Source organism: Mauremys mutica, chromosome 1 (genome assembly GCF_020497125.1).
Source record: "Mauremys mutica isolate MM-2020 ecotype Southern chromosome 1, ASM2049712v1, whole genome shotgun sequence".
Lineage (NCBI taxonomy): Eukaryota > Metazoa > Chordata > Testudines > Geoemydidae > Mauremys > Mauremys mutica.
The window spans coordinates 216,148,540-216,161,611 of record NC_059072.1 but is presented as its reverse complement, the minus strand read 5'-3'; the positions used below and the strand labels follow the sequence as shown (position 1 = coordinate 216,161,611).

The 13,072-nt window shown below is 37.9% G+C and overlaps 1 protein-coding gene across 16 annotated transcripts in view; it reads right to left on the bottom strand.

The window, feature by feature from the left end:
* DMD (dystrophin) overlaps window positions 1-13,072 on the bottom strand; it is a 2,044,659-nt gene that overhangs the window by 1,042,955 nt on the left and 988,632 nt on the right. For all 16 annotated transcript variants that reach the window (XM_044996713.1, XM_044997415.1, XM_045002732.1 and 13 more), the window contains one exon: window positions 3,806-4,000. In XM_044996713.1, coding sequence (XP_044852648.1) covers window positions 3,806-4,000 — 195 coding nt within the window. The remainder of the gene's footprint in view (window positions 1-3,805; window positions 4,001-13,072) is intronic.

Below are 13,072 nucleotides of genomic sequence, written 5' to 3'. Positions count from 1 at the left end.
GCTGAGTAGCCTTAAAACATGAATATTTTGATTTCAAAGTTGAAATATGATTAAGTACTGAAGTGGCATACTATGAAAGAAATTCAGCTTGAATGATACACTTTTATAGACATGGATATAAAACTCACAGTAGACATAAATATGTTGTACATTACAAAAAGGGATCATTCATTTCTGTTACTGGGAAAATGTTACTTCACATTTGCTAAGGATTAGTTTTCATTCACAATGCTATCAAGTATTTTTTATAAAAAAAACAAACAACACATTTCCATTAACCAATATATATCTAGTTCTAAATCAGAGGTTCCAAAACTTTTTTTTCCCCATAGCCCTTCTTCATGGGAGTCACAAAACAGTCATCCTCTCCCACCACCACCCTCTCTCCAAAAAAACCTCCTGGACATCCAGTACACAAAGTCATTCACCAAAGGGAGTGGACGATTCACACCTGGGGCGTTGGCAGGACCCAGCTAGCTCCATCCTCAGAGGAGCCCATGGCATCACAGTGCAGATCAGAGCAACCAGGGTTCCTCTTCCTACTTCCCCCCAACCCAGAGTCTCTTGGTCTCCCCGTTTGTGGAGGATTTAAAATACGCAGGGTTGCCGACAGTTGGGTGCCCGGGCAGGGCAGCAGCGGGGAGAGGATTCAGGGAGCTCTCAGTGGTCAGGGAGGAAAGAAGAGGCTTCTGGGGCAGGGCAGGAGGGATTGCACTCCCATCCCCCAAACCACAACCACTGGGGACTCCCCTGAGCCTTCTCCTCATTCTTCAAACATCCAGCTGGCTGCAGCCCCATACCCTACCACACTCCTCCAATAACCTCATCCCATGCCCTTAAGTGGACATCCCCCAAAGTTTGAAAACCAATGTTCTAAATGAAACAGAAATCCATTCCCATCTTAGGCCATAGTCTCCTGTTATATCCCAGGCACCCTAATCACAATGAATGCACTTGCATGAGATGTAAGCCAGGTTTTCATTTAGTCCTTTATACACCAGATTTTTTTAATCCCTCTTTTTTACAATTCCAGCAAACTTCTGTACTGATGAAAGTGTTAGTATAGTATATAAAATCATAAATGCATTTAACTTTCAGGCAGTGTTTAGGGTTTCCATTGCCATGGTTAGTAATTAGCTAAGATTTTTTTGTGCTTTCTCCCTCTCACAGCCCATTTTCTCTCCATACCTGATCCTGCAGTGAAATTATAATGGTGAATTTATGGAATCACAATTAGTTCCATATGGGAAGAATAAGAGATCATAAACATGGGATTAGAATTAAACTGCAGGAAGCGGTCTTCTGAGGGAGAAAGCCTGTATCCGAATATAACTATGTCCATTCATTAGAAGTAGCAGCAAGAGAAACTAAAATTATTTGTAATTCTCTTATTTGAAAGTCTCTCAGTAACCTAATCCTCCAATACTCCAATGTATGAAATGTAATTCCCACTCTATTCAATAGGAGTTCTTTTGAAAGAACTGTCACATTTTAATTATTTGTTAAAACAATGACAGTGGCTTTGATGGAGTACAAAACACAGAAGACATAGGTTCACATGCCTGAAAGTGAGAGTAACCCACTTGAGGTCATGCAAATTTTGTGACTATTGCCTTCATGAGATTTAATTTAAGTGCACTGCCCATCAGATCCTTCAATTTAGTAAACCTGAGAATGAAGAAAACATTCCTGCAAGTAAGTATCTGAAAAACTAACAGATAAATTATAAAGATTGTAGGCATTTAAGAGAGGTTAGACATTAGCACAATACTTGTATTGCAACTACAGAAACATTTTCACATTTTGCCATTTTCCATTCACTCTCTGTTATAAATAGCCAATGTGAGAATTATCAGCCAAATCAATGATTAAAACAACTTTTTTTTGCCATTGTTCTTGATGTTTCCAATGTATTAGTAGTTTTGATTGACCATAACAGCTAAAGAAATCCCACATTATTGTTGTGAAAATCATTCAAAGCAGTTATCATTGCAAGGTTCTTGTACACAAGTTTGTTTTTCTTTTAAAGTATTAATTAGAATAGCAAATAATTATTTGACTTAAAAAAAATCACAAAATTACTTTAAAAAACACAGAGATTTTCACTACAATCCTGGAATCTGATTCATGCAAATCTGTCAGGGATAAAAATCAACCACAATTTAATTTCAAGCCTTCCCCAACCAGCAGCTGTACAATTTATGCACTACTTTTCTATTTTTACTGCAGGGTAATGACAATGATGAATGCTTTTACTAGGAAATAAATATTCATTAAAGAGGCTCAGGAAAAAAAAATGAAAAAAAAAACTATACCCCTTTCCAAAAGCCCATGAGTGTGCAAGATCCATTTGACTGTTGCAAGAGATTTATTTGTGAGAAAGATGGAACTGTGCCCACAACCACATCTCATGACAATTTAATAGCTCAGTTAAATTAAACCTATGGCAATACTTACTTGTAACCACAGCAATCGATATAATTAAAGTTGGTGTCAGCTATAATAATATCAAATGTGTGTGGATGAACAAGTGATTAGTGATGAATGTAAATCAGACCCAGGCAGCACAAGTGTAAGGCATTAAGGAGCACTAATAGGGAGCCACTCAACTGCCAGTAAGCTTCTTGCTGGGTCACTGCTCCTCCAACCAAGCTAGTCATTAACACAGAAACTATATAAACAAGGACCAAGTGGTGGCTTATTAGCAGTGATTTACATGTTTTATGACATTTTTGCATATATACAAACCATTCTAACAAGGTCAATTACTTAAAATAAAGAATGACAATAACTTTGGCATGTTGTCTGCTTCAGAAATTGATTAGGGAAAGTCGATATACAGTACCTAGAAGCACTTGAATCTATTGAAACTGAACTACAAGTGGGTTAAGAAATAGCCTACTGCTGTTTCAAGACTATTGAAATGTAGATTACTGAACAAGAAATAATCATATATATAGCTCCTTCTCCACTACTTTACTGATGTGTCATTCTATGGGTATAATAGACAGACAACATCCTAATTTCCTAGGGGGTAATACATTTATAATTTTCTATTTATCTACCTGTGGAAGGAGCATGTAACTAATCATTTATGGGCTAAAAGAATTATGCAGAAAATGCTAAAAACAAAGATAAAAGCATGGCCTTTTGTTCATTCTCTTTTACAACTTGAAAGTGCTACCATCGTATATAGCACTTATTTTTACAGTGATAAAAAGGCTCCTTCTGATACAAACATTATTACATAAAAACTGATGAACCATTTATTTTGTTCAGTTTATGATACTGATCTGATTCTCTTCTTACACCAATTACCTTGGAGTAACTCCACCAAATTCAAGGGAACTACACATGATTTACTTTAGTGTAAGTGATGGAAAATCAGGACCAGTGATTTTCCAGGTTTCATAATTTCTCCTACAAAGTCTTTTTTTTTCTTGCCTAGAATTTAGTATTTGATTGACAGTATTTTCTACCCAATGAATCTAATTACACAACTGACATAGCATCTAGCCCTCTAATGTAATAAGCCTCTGAGATCTGCCATGAAATATAACGTAAAAAACCCCACCTACATTCTACTTGGTTTTTAGTTTTAGTTGTTTCATGTGTGTATATAATCTCTCTCTCTCTCTCTCTCTCTCTCTCTCTCTCTCTCTCTCACACACACACACACAGGTAGCCTATACCTCAATCCCCCTACTTCTCTCTTCAAAGGCCAGATAAAACAAGTGACTTTGCGGTGTCCCCATATTTTATAAATTAAGATGTGTATATTCCTCTTAGAAGACTAGCATCTTACCTTGAGACACTCTTCTTGTTTGAAGAGATCCTCACAGTCCCTACCCTGCAGATCAGGAGAGTTAAGGAGGTCTTCCACTTCAGACAAGGCTTGCAGGAGTCGAAGGATCTCTGCCAGGTATGCAGAAGGCACGTAAGTAGTTTCCACAGTCATACCTTCAGTCACCACATCTGTTGTCTCTTCATAAACTGTTTGCTGGTATAGATATACAACAGAATGCTTCCTTTAGTTTCTTAACATTTAAACAAAGTTATAATTTAATGCAATTTCCAGTTCACAACCCAGAGGCAATTAAAAATAAATCCCACCTGTACAACATCTAAAAGGAGACGGGATTAAACAGAAAGAGATTTGAAACATATTAGTATTATTAAAATAGCATCATTCTATAAAGTGTAGGCTGTCCAATCAGCAGGATAAAAAATAAAAGTATTTGACATTATGCACAATGCCTCCTAACTCGTCTTTTTGAATCAGCAATTCCTAAAGTTTGCCCATGGTTTCTTGAAGAAGAGCTTTCCTCTCCTCTCCTTCTAGTAAAAGTGGACCTGTAATTAAACACTATACAATGATTCTAATACTATTCTGATTTTAGTACTACAGCTTGCATTTTCATTTATCTGAACTACTAAAGTGTATGTCTTTCATATACCTGTTATGAGCATGCATAGACAAAAACTAAATCGCTTCAAGCTTTCTATTAAACTCAGTGTGTAACATTATCTTTTACATATTAAAGAAAAAAAGGCCCATTTCCTGACAATGTGTAAATACAAAGCTAGTTCAGCTCTGTTCATAAAATACTATAATAAAAATCTCTCTCTTTAAAACTAGAAACCATTAGGTACGTGAAATGTCTTGATCAAACTTCCATTAACCCTTTCACATGCCTAAAGAAATCCCAGCAACACTCTTCTTAAGGATACACAGGTGTTCTTCTCATCTGAATGGATATTATCTAAAAACCTGCCAGTGCAATACATGCCCATTCCAACTGTAGTGAAGGGGTGAGGGGACAAGTGTTTTACTGCTAGGGGAAAAAAAAGTTGGTTTATACAATGCAGAGCCAAACTGACAACCACTGATGGGTTCGAATGATGACAGATTTAGATTCTTTAGAATATCCTAACTAAAGTAATCAGATGTTTGCAGTGAACACGAAATCAGAAGAGAAGTGAGGTGAGAGGGGCTGAGGGGAATGTGCCTACCAAGGCTTATTTATTTATTAATTCTGATTTCATTGGTCACCTTCCTGGAAAGTTTCAAGATAAAAGGCACTCATGATTTTTGTGACTTGATGGTCATAGGTGTCAGAATTTCTTCTCAAAATATAAATCCTACAGAAATCCATCTGAGTTCTGAAGAGAAATGCAGCAACATCAGACACTTGTTACAGTCTTTCCAAAGAGTTTTTTTCCAAATAGCTGTTGGAGACTGTTACATCAAACCCAAGCTGTTTAAATGTCCTGGTCTTTCCATTGACTTAAGTCAGTTTTGGATCAGGTGCTCAGTATTTACGGAAAGCACTGGTTTAACAGTCTTGGAGAGACTAAAATGTTTGTTTAACTACAGATGGCAAATGTAAGTACAAGCCTTGCCAAGGTGTATCATCTTTTAATTGTGAGAACCATGTAGAGGGATGAGACAGGTATGAGACTACATGCCTCCACTAAGCATACATACCAGAATGGCAGCTGTAGTAATGGGTTTTTGAGATGCCCACAGCTGTGCATTATGAACTTGGAGTGAGATCACAAAATCATGTCACATATTAAAGGGTAACTGCCTTCTGTCATTGCTTGAACTGGTGGTGTAAGTCCCATACTTCTGGACCAATACCCTAAGTCATCCAGTCCCACAAGTATCCTCTTAAATGGCCTTGACATGTATGTGCGCACATGCATGCAGACATACACAGATACAAACATACACACACTCCACATACGTGGAAATAATATCCATGAGATAATTAGTGGAGTAATGTGATAAATTGAATTGATCGTGCACATTTGACAGGTTCACCTGCACTCTGCTCACTAACCCAGCTTCTCAGGACTTATTCTAACACAGGAATCGGCAACCTTTGGCATGTGGCATGCCAAAGTGAGCCCACTGGCAGACTAGGCCGGTTTGTTTACCTGCCGCATCTTCAGGTTCGGCCAATTGTGGCTCCCACTGTCCACGGTTCACCGCTCCAGGCCAATGGGGGCTGCGGGAAGCAGCAGCCAGCATGTCCCTCAGCCTGCACCGCTTCCCGCCGCCCCCATTGGCCTGGGACGGTGAACCGAGGCCAGTGGGAGCCACAATTGGCCGAACCTGCAGATGCGGTACGTAAACAAACCGGCCTAGTCCGCCAGTGGGCTTACCCTGGCGGCCGTGTGCCAAAGGTTGCCAATCCCTGTTGTAACATTTGAAATCACTGTGCAGCTTCAAACATTAATATTGTCAGTAATTTAAATCAAATTTCCACAAAAGTGTTTCCTTCTTTCCTCCTAAATGTTGAATTCTCCCATAACCCTCTGCCCCCAAAAAACTTAAATTGTGCTGAGCTGTGTAAAAGACTGTTACAGCCTGTAGCAGTGACAGGTAATCCTGCAGAGCTAGAAATGGGACATTTTTAATGAAGAACTAGAAATGAGTTTCCAGATGCTGCTGCAAGAGTGTGCTTGCTTCCTGTCCTTTACGGTCCTGAGATATTAAGACAGTAACATTTTCATGTATAGCAAAACTTTCTTTTTGGTCTGTTATTGTACAGCACTTTGCACAATTGGCTCCTGACCATAACTACGCTAGAGTAAAGCAAACGACATTATTTTAGTTTAACTTTTGAGATATTTTAAATGCAATAGTTATATTTTTCTCCTTTGACTCACAAGATAGTACATGTGTACTCCTGGTTATTAAGAGTCTGATCTTACAACATGTCCAGGACTCTCAACACACAATGAATTGCTTAGAACAATATAAGATTGGGCTCTAAAGATGCATGTATTTATAGGCTCAGCAATACAAAAAATGTTGCCAATTTTATTTTAAACAATCAGATTATGCATCATTACAGGGGCTCAAAAACTTTGGTATAATACGGCAGTACAAAACCTAAGGAGATAGGTAGAATAGAAAGAGACTAGATAGACTATATAGTGGCCAATAACCACATTTTGTGAGTAGATATAAAACCAATCCCTCAGTTCTCCTGAACTCCTGAAATAATAAATTATGCTGAACTCTGATGCGTGATCATCTCACAGATACCTTTAGGCTGACCAGATAGCAAGTGTCAAAAATCAGGACAGGAGGTGGGGGTAATAGGTGCCTATGTGAGAAAAAGACCCAAAGTTGGGACTGTCCCTATAAAATCAGGACATCTGGTCACCCTAAATACCTTGTATTTACAGAACTAGCCAAAATGTTTAAAACAAACAAACTCAAAACACTACTGCTATAAACAGTAAAGCCTATTCAGTCAGACTGTGCCCAGGTGAAATTAAGCAATATCTGAAGTCAGTGAGAAAACTTCTGCTGATCTCAGCGGGAACAGATCTCAAAAACTATCCTAAATCATTGAATGGCCTATGTAGTTTATTCTTGTCTCAAAGTGCATATAACATATAGCATTATCAATGTTAGTGAAAATTATGCACCCGCTCATTCAGGATCTTGTGTACACTGAGCTTAAAGTTTCTCATTGCTGGATAACCACAGTGCCGCTTCACAGGCGGTAGCAATCATGGGAGCTCTACTGTAAACAAGGAACTTGTGGCTGTGTTAATATCACTGTTCTGTCTGAGCAGGGATAAATAATAAGATGGTATATAAAAAAAAAACCTTCCAGCAGAGGTCTGTTAAATCTCTGCCCTCAAGTTTGGCTAAATTTCTTTAAATATTGTTTTAAATAAGTGTAACTACCTTCTTTCATTTGCTTTTGTAGAAAAAGGATGGGAAAATCTATTATCTTTGGATAAAACATTGAAGAGATTCTGAGTTGAATTTCGCTTCCCAATTTGTGAATTTGCCAGAGGTGATAGAAGCCACAGGGAATCTTTTTTTTATCTCCAGCCCTATAATGCAGATCCAGGTAGAATTTGGCTGCTAGCTATGGGCTGTGTGGGGAAGGAATGGTCAAGAGGCATTTTAAACCAGGAAAGGGTGGCGTAGCTATTCCATTCCCTTTTGCATGTTGGGGTAGCTATACTGGGGAGAGTGCTGTATGTACAGTCATATTTTTCTGGTCAGTTACACAGCTAGATCACATAAATTAGGAGGGAAAGACTCAAGAAGAAGCAATTGAAAGAATAATACAGCAGCCTCAGTGGTTTGAATGGCTGAGAGAGAAGTTGACCAGCAGATTAGTAATAACTAGGCATCAAAACTACACATCCATTTGAAAGAAGACTAAAGGCAGCAATAATGTATATGTAATTGATTAATGCATTTCATTAGCAACAAGAAAATCAATAAGGATACTAAAATTTACAAGAAACTGAAGATAAAAGCTTTGCTAAACTCATAGGGAAGTTTCTGAATAAATATCCTTTGCAACCAGACTAGCTGGGAAAATATAGTAAACAGTTAATTTTAAAACACTCAAGTTCAAAAAATTAAAAAGCTATTCAACTATTTATAAAATATGCTGGGAAAGTGGTAGCACAGATGCTTCAATTTCCCTTCTTTATGCAAAACACATGCATTCTTATTGAAATTTAAAAATCTTTTCCTTTGTATTTAATTTACTCTGGCTTCAATTATTACATCTCTCTTTATGTTGATATGTATAAATCCTTTCTAACCTTTTGATAATCAACTTGCTTTGGTTAATGATTAACATTGCACTCATTCCTTCTCACTTTATATCACCATTGCACCAGTTATACTGATTTTCCCTAAATGAAGTAAAGATATCTTTCCAATCGGCATGTTTTCTGGATATACCTAATGAATACTATGTCTGGTGTACCGATAGTTGATTCCTTCCTCCTTCAATACAAGGGGATGGAAAACATCCATGGAAATACCTTAGAAAGCACAGCAGCCATAAATAAATACATAAATACAATAAAAAATAAAATCTGGAATACTGTTTTTGCCTTTAAAAGTCAACATTTTCTAATAGCACATGGTAATATCTGAAATTATTATTTAGAATAGGAGGTAGCATCTCAGGTACCACTATTTGTTCATGTTGACCTTTAAATGGAGATCACTATAAATTGCCCTATATTGTGTCAGCACACTGAAGCCACAAAAAGCGGAAGGAATAAATCTGACTGGTGGATGAGCTGATTGTTTAAAAAGCTTTACTAATTCTTTGGAACATAAAATTCTTTGGAACTAAAAAAGTCAGCCTAAGATGATATTCCATCCACCTCACCCCGCCAGTCTTCTTCTCTGTTCCTGAAATGGCAGGAAGAGACTCAAAATCATTGCTATTGCAGTCATTCACTTCCCACCAGTGTCCACTCTCTTGTCAAACCACAGCACACTTCTTACTTTTGGTTGAGCCACAGTGAAGGGCCTAGCACTAGTAGAATTCTCACTGCTGTGCTCTGACATTTTTAAAATTAATATTCCTGGAAAACACAATGCAATCTGGGGACTGTCGCGCCAGAACACAAAGCAGGGAAGCTACTGTGGTCACGAAACTGCTCATGGTACCATTCCAATGAGTAGAGGGGAAAAGAGTAGAGGGGAAAAGAGTTGGGAGGAGAGTCCTAACTTCCTCCAGAAAATGATCTGATGGATGGACAAAGCAATGGGGAAAAATCCTTTAATTGCAGCTGAACATAGAGATGGGTGGGCGGAGGAAGAGGTAATCTCACATGGATAGTTTGGGTTTATGCTGGTGGTCAATAAAGAGAGCCAAGCAACCTCCAGACAGTCACAAAGCAGCAGGCCTCAGCTTCAGATAAGGTTAGATAAATAAGTGTTTGAACATTTGGATGCTCATCTGAAACAAACCTCCGAACAATGTGAGATTCGCTAACCAGTGAATAACAACAAGATACCCTGAGACAAAAAAAAAAAAAAAAGATAACGCATTATTGTCATTGACATCTAGACCTAAAGGATGTACAGAATTTGTTTACACTCAGAGGTTCTCTTAACTGCTTGCTATGCCAGCTATGAGCGATGAGGTCAGCGCGCCTTCGGGCAGACAATTTCCACATCTTCAGTATGGTCATTATGTATTCCCTGTAAATGTATATATATTTCATGTAAATATTTACAAAAAAAACATCAAAATGATACTGAGGATATGGAATTTGTCACCATGAGGTTGGATGACCTCGGTCAATCACGAGTAGGCTATCAGTGCATAAAAAAGGCACCTCTTTCAAGTGTAGATATATTTTAAATCCCCATACTACAGGATTAGAAATTTAGAAAATGTCTTTAATCTTTAACACTGTTTCTAAATCCACTTTGTATTAAGATTTTAGCACTTGAATCTCATTGCACTTAAACTAGTGCAAATCTGGAATAACTCCAATGAAATAGCTACGCTGATATAATACCACTGACAAAGGAATCAGGGCCTTCTTTAAGATGTGTTGTTGCTCTTAGATAGCATTAAATACCACTCTAAGCTTACACAATAAATAAAATGTAATTAACATCTTTAAACTGTAGTGTAGCTGTTTTATTTTCATTCATTAATCTGACTCTCTTCCTTATGCGCAGCTATGGCACTTATGAAGAACTCTATCACATCAAAATAGCATATGCGCACAACCCTGAAAGAAAGATGTGTACTTTATACAAATTACACCAATATTTTATGTAAGGAGTGAGGCTTTTTCAAAGTTGGATCTAGTTCTTTTGATCATATAACCACTTAGGATGAAATTCACCCCATGTACAGAGAGGCAACATAATGTCAATGCACCACTTAAAACCCACTCCAGCCCTGAAAAATGGGAATGAATTTCACCTCAAGAAAAGAAATGTCCTATCAGTAAGCACTGATATTACTTTTATTTCTTAATTAAACCTATTTTTTTATCTGATGCTATAAGCTCAGTGATGGTTTTCATTATGATTTTCTATATACATGAGATGAATTGTGCTAGTCACAGTAAAACTATACTTTAAAATTTTTATCCTTTTAAAGAAATATTTGGGGTATTATTAACAGTAAAAGAATAATTAAAAATGCAGAATTTGATTAACTGTTCAACAGCCACCACCCAAGCAATGTACTAGCAGGTATAGAAGGGTGTGAGCTTCCTCCTGGTGACTTGTCTGTGACCTTCACAACCTGACTGAAATGCAAAGCTTCTCTCCACAGGTGTGGGTCTATGCCATATCCATTCAGGTTCAAGTTCTGTGCCACCTACTAGCAGATTCTGATAGTCATGCCATATTCTATTACCTCTCTGTGTGGATTTGAAAGGTACCTGTCGGCTGCTTTAGGATGAACACATTTATTCCACTCAAAAAATCAAATCATATTTTTCTTCCCTGTAATTGCATCAATTTTTTCTTCATCATTGTCCAGAAGAGAAGGATGCAGACAAAAGTTATGATGATTCATTTTCAACATTGAACTGAATGATGAGTTATTATATGCTGTGGGTTTCATAGTTACTAAGGACTAACAGGCTAAATATAGTTTATTTTTTTCTCTAAGGAAAAGATTAATCTAGTGTCCATACAGGTAACTGTCAAACAAAACTAGCTAGAGTCAGAAATAGGGTAAAAAGATGCTCAATCTTAATCCTGACGTTCAACATTCCTGCTATTCCATTTCTTATCAGCTCTGGATAGCCAATCATGCCCAATTGTGTGTTGGGCTTGGAAGGTACACAAATGAGACTATCAAATTTATTATTGTCTTTGACATAAACCAAGTCTTCAGAAGTAAAAAGAAAATGCACTTATCTACTGAATGACCTAGGCCCCAACATTAATGTTACATTACACTGCACCAGATCAACGTCCAATTATGCATTAAGTGCATTAATGATGACGTTCAACATATTCAAAATATGTGCCTTGTTTCCAAAAAAATAATGCAAATATACTAACTTAATCTGCGAAAGCAGACATATGTTAGTCCAGTAGTTATCAAGGGGAAAAAAGAGCTCAGTATAGTGAAAACAGGGGTACATAAAGCCATCTCAATTTGGCCACAATGTTTAATGTGCAGTGTCTTGCTCTGAAAGAAGCACTACCTCAATTCCAGCAATTTTTTAAAATGTTACCAAATTCCTTTTTACTTTTGTGCATTTCCTTTCCATTGTTACACCTTCAAGTAATCCTTTCATTCATTGCTGTGCTGGATTTACACTGAGTCCATCATACAGAACAATGTCAGGGTTTGGCTTCCATCAATCTCTCATTCACTGTTGGAATTATGCGGAATTTTTCCTTTTGTCTAGCAAGAGGCTGGCTTCGCTGACCAAAACTGCATATTTTGCAACACTGCTGTAAGCCTGTGAACAGAGAGGCAACTAAAAACAATGCCTTAAAAACCAGCCCAATGCTGGTATGAGTTTGCCAAGCCTCAGAGCAGCTACCATGACATGTGCTGGGCCTGTTTTTACAGTAGTAAGGTTGCAAGTAAACGTCAACCCCAAAGACAGAAGGTGCATTTTCTATCTTTGCTGTTCTTTTCTCTCCCCTTCTTTGCGTGTTCCTCTTGTTTTGTCTTTCATACAAAACCCCAAATCATGTGGAACACCATTTAATGTCAAACAGTAACTAAAGATATGTCTACATTGCAACTAAAAACCCCTGGCTGGCTGACTTTGGTTTATGGGCTTGGACTAATAGACTAGAGCTCAAGCCCGAAAGTCTACACTGCCATTAAACAGTCCCTTAGCCTCAGTCACACAGGCCGGTCAAGGCTGTTTAATTGCAGGGTAGACATACTCTAAGTTGTGTTAGTAACTTCAACTTTTTATTAACTCTAAATGAATACGATGCTACCCACCCTGAACTAGAAAATGGGATCTGGCAGGCAGATGCTATGGGTCCAGCTGGTCACCGATGTGAGGGTCGGGAAGGAATGTTTTCTCCCACAGGGGCCAACTGGCAAATGAGTTTTTTCACCTTCTTTGCAGCATCTTTGAACCACGGTGGGCCAAGTAGGAATTCACTTAGTATCTAACTGAGGAACGTGGTTGAGTTGCTAATTCGTCACAACCTGCAGCCAGTTTCCAGTGCGGTTAAAAGTATAAAATGAGCAGTTCACAGAGATAAGAGACCTGGGAGTTTAGTGATGGGCCTTGGGCTTATGGCATAGGGTGAGACCTTGTGGCCTTC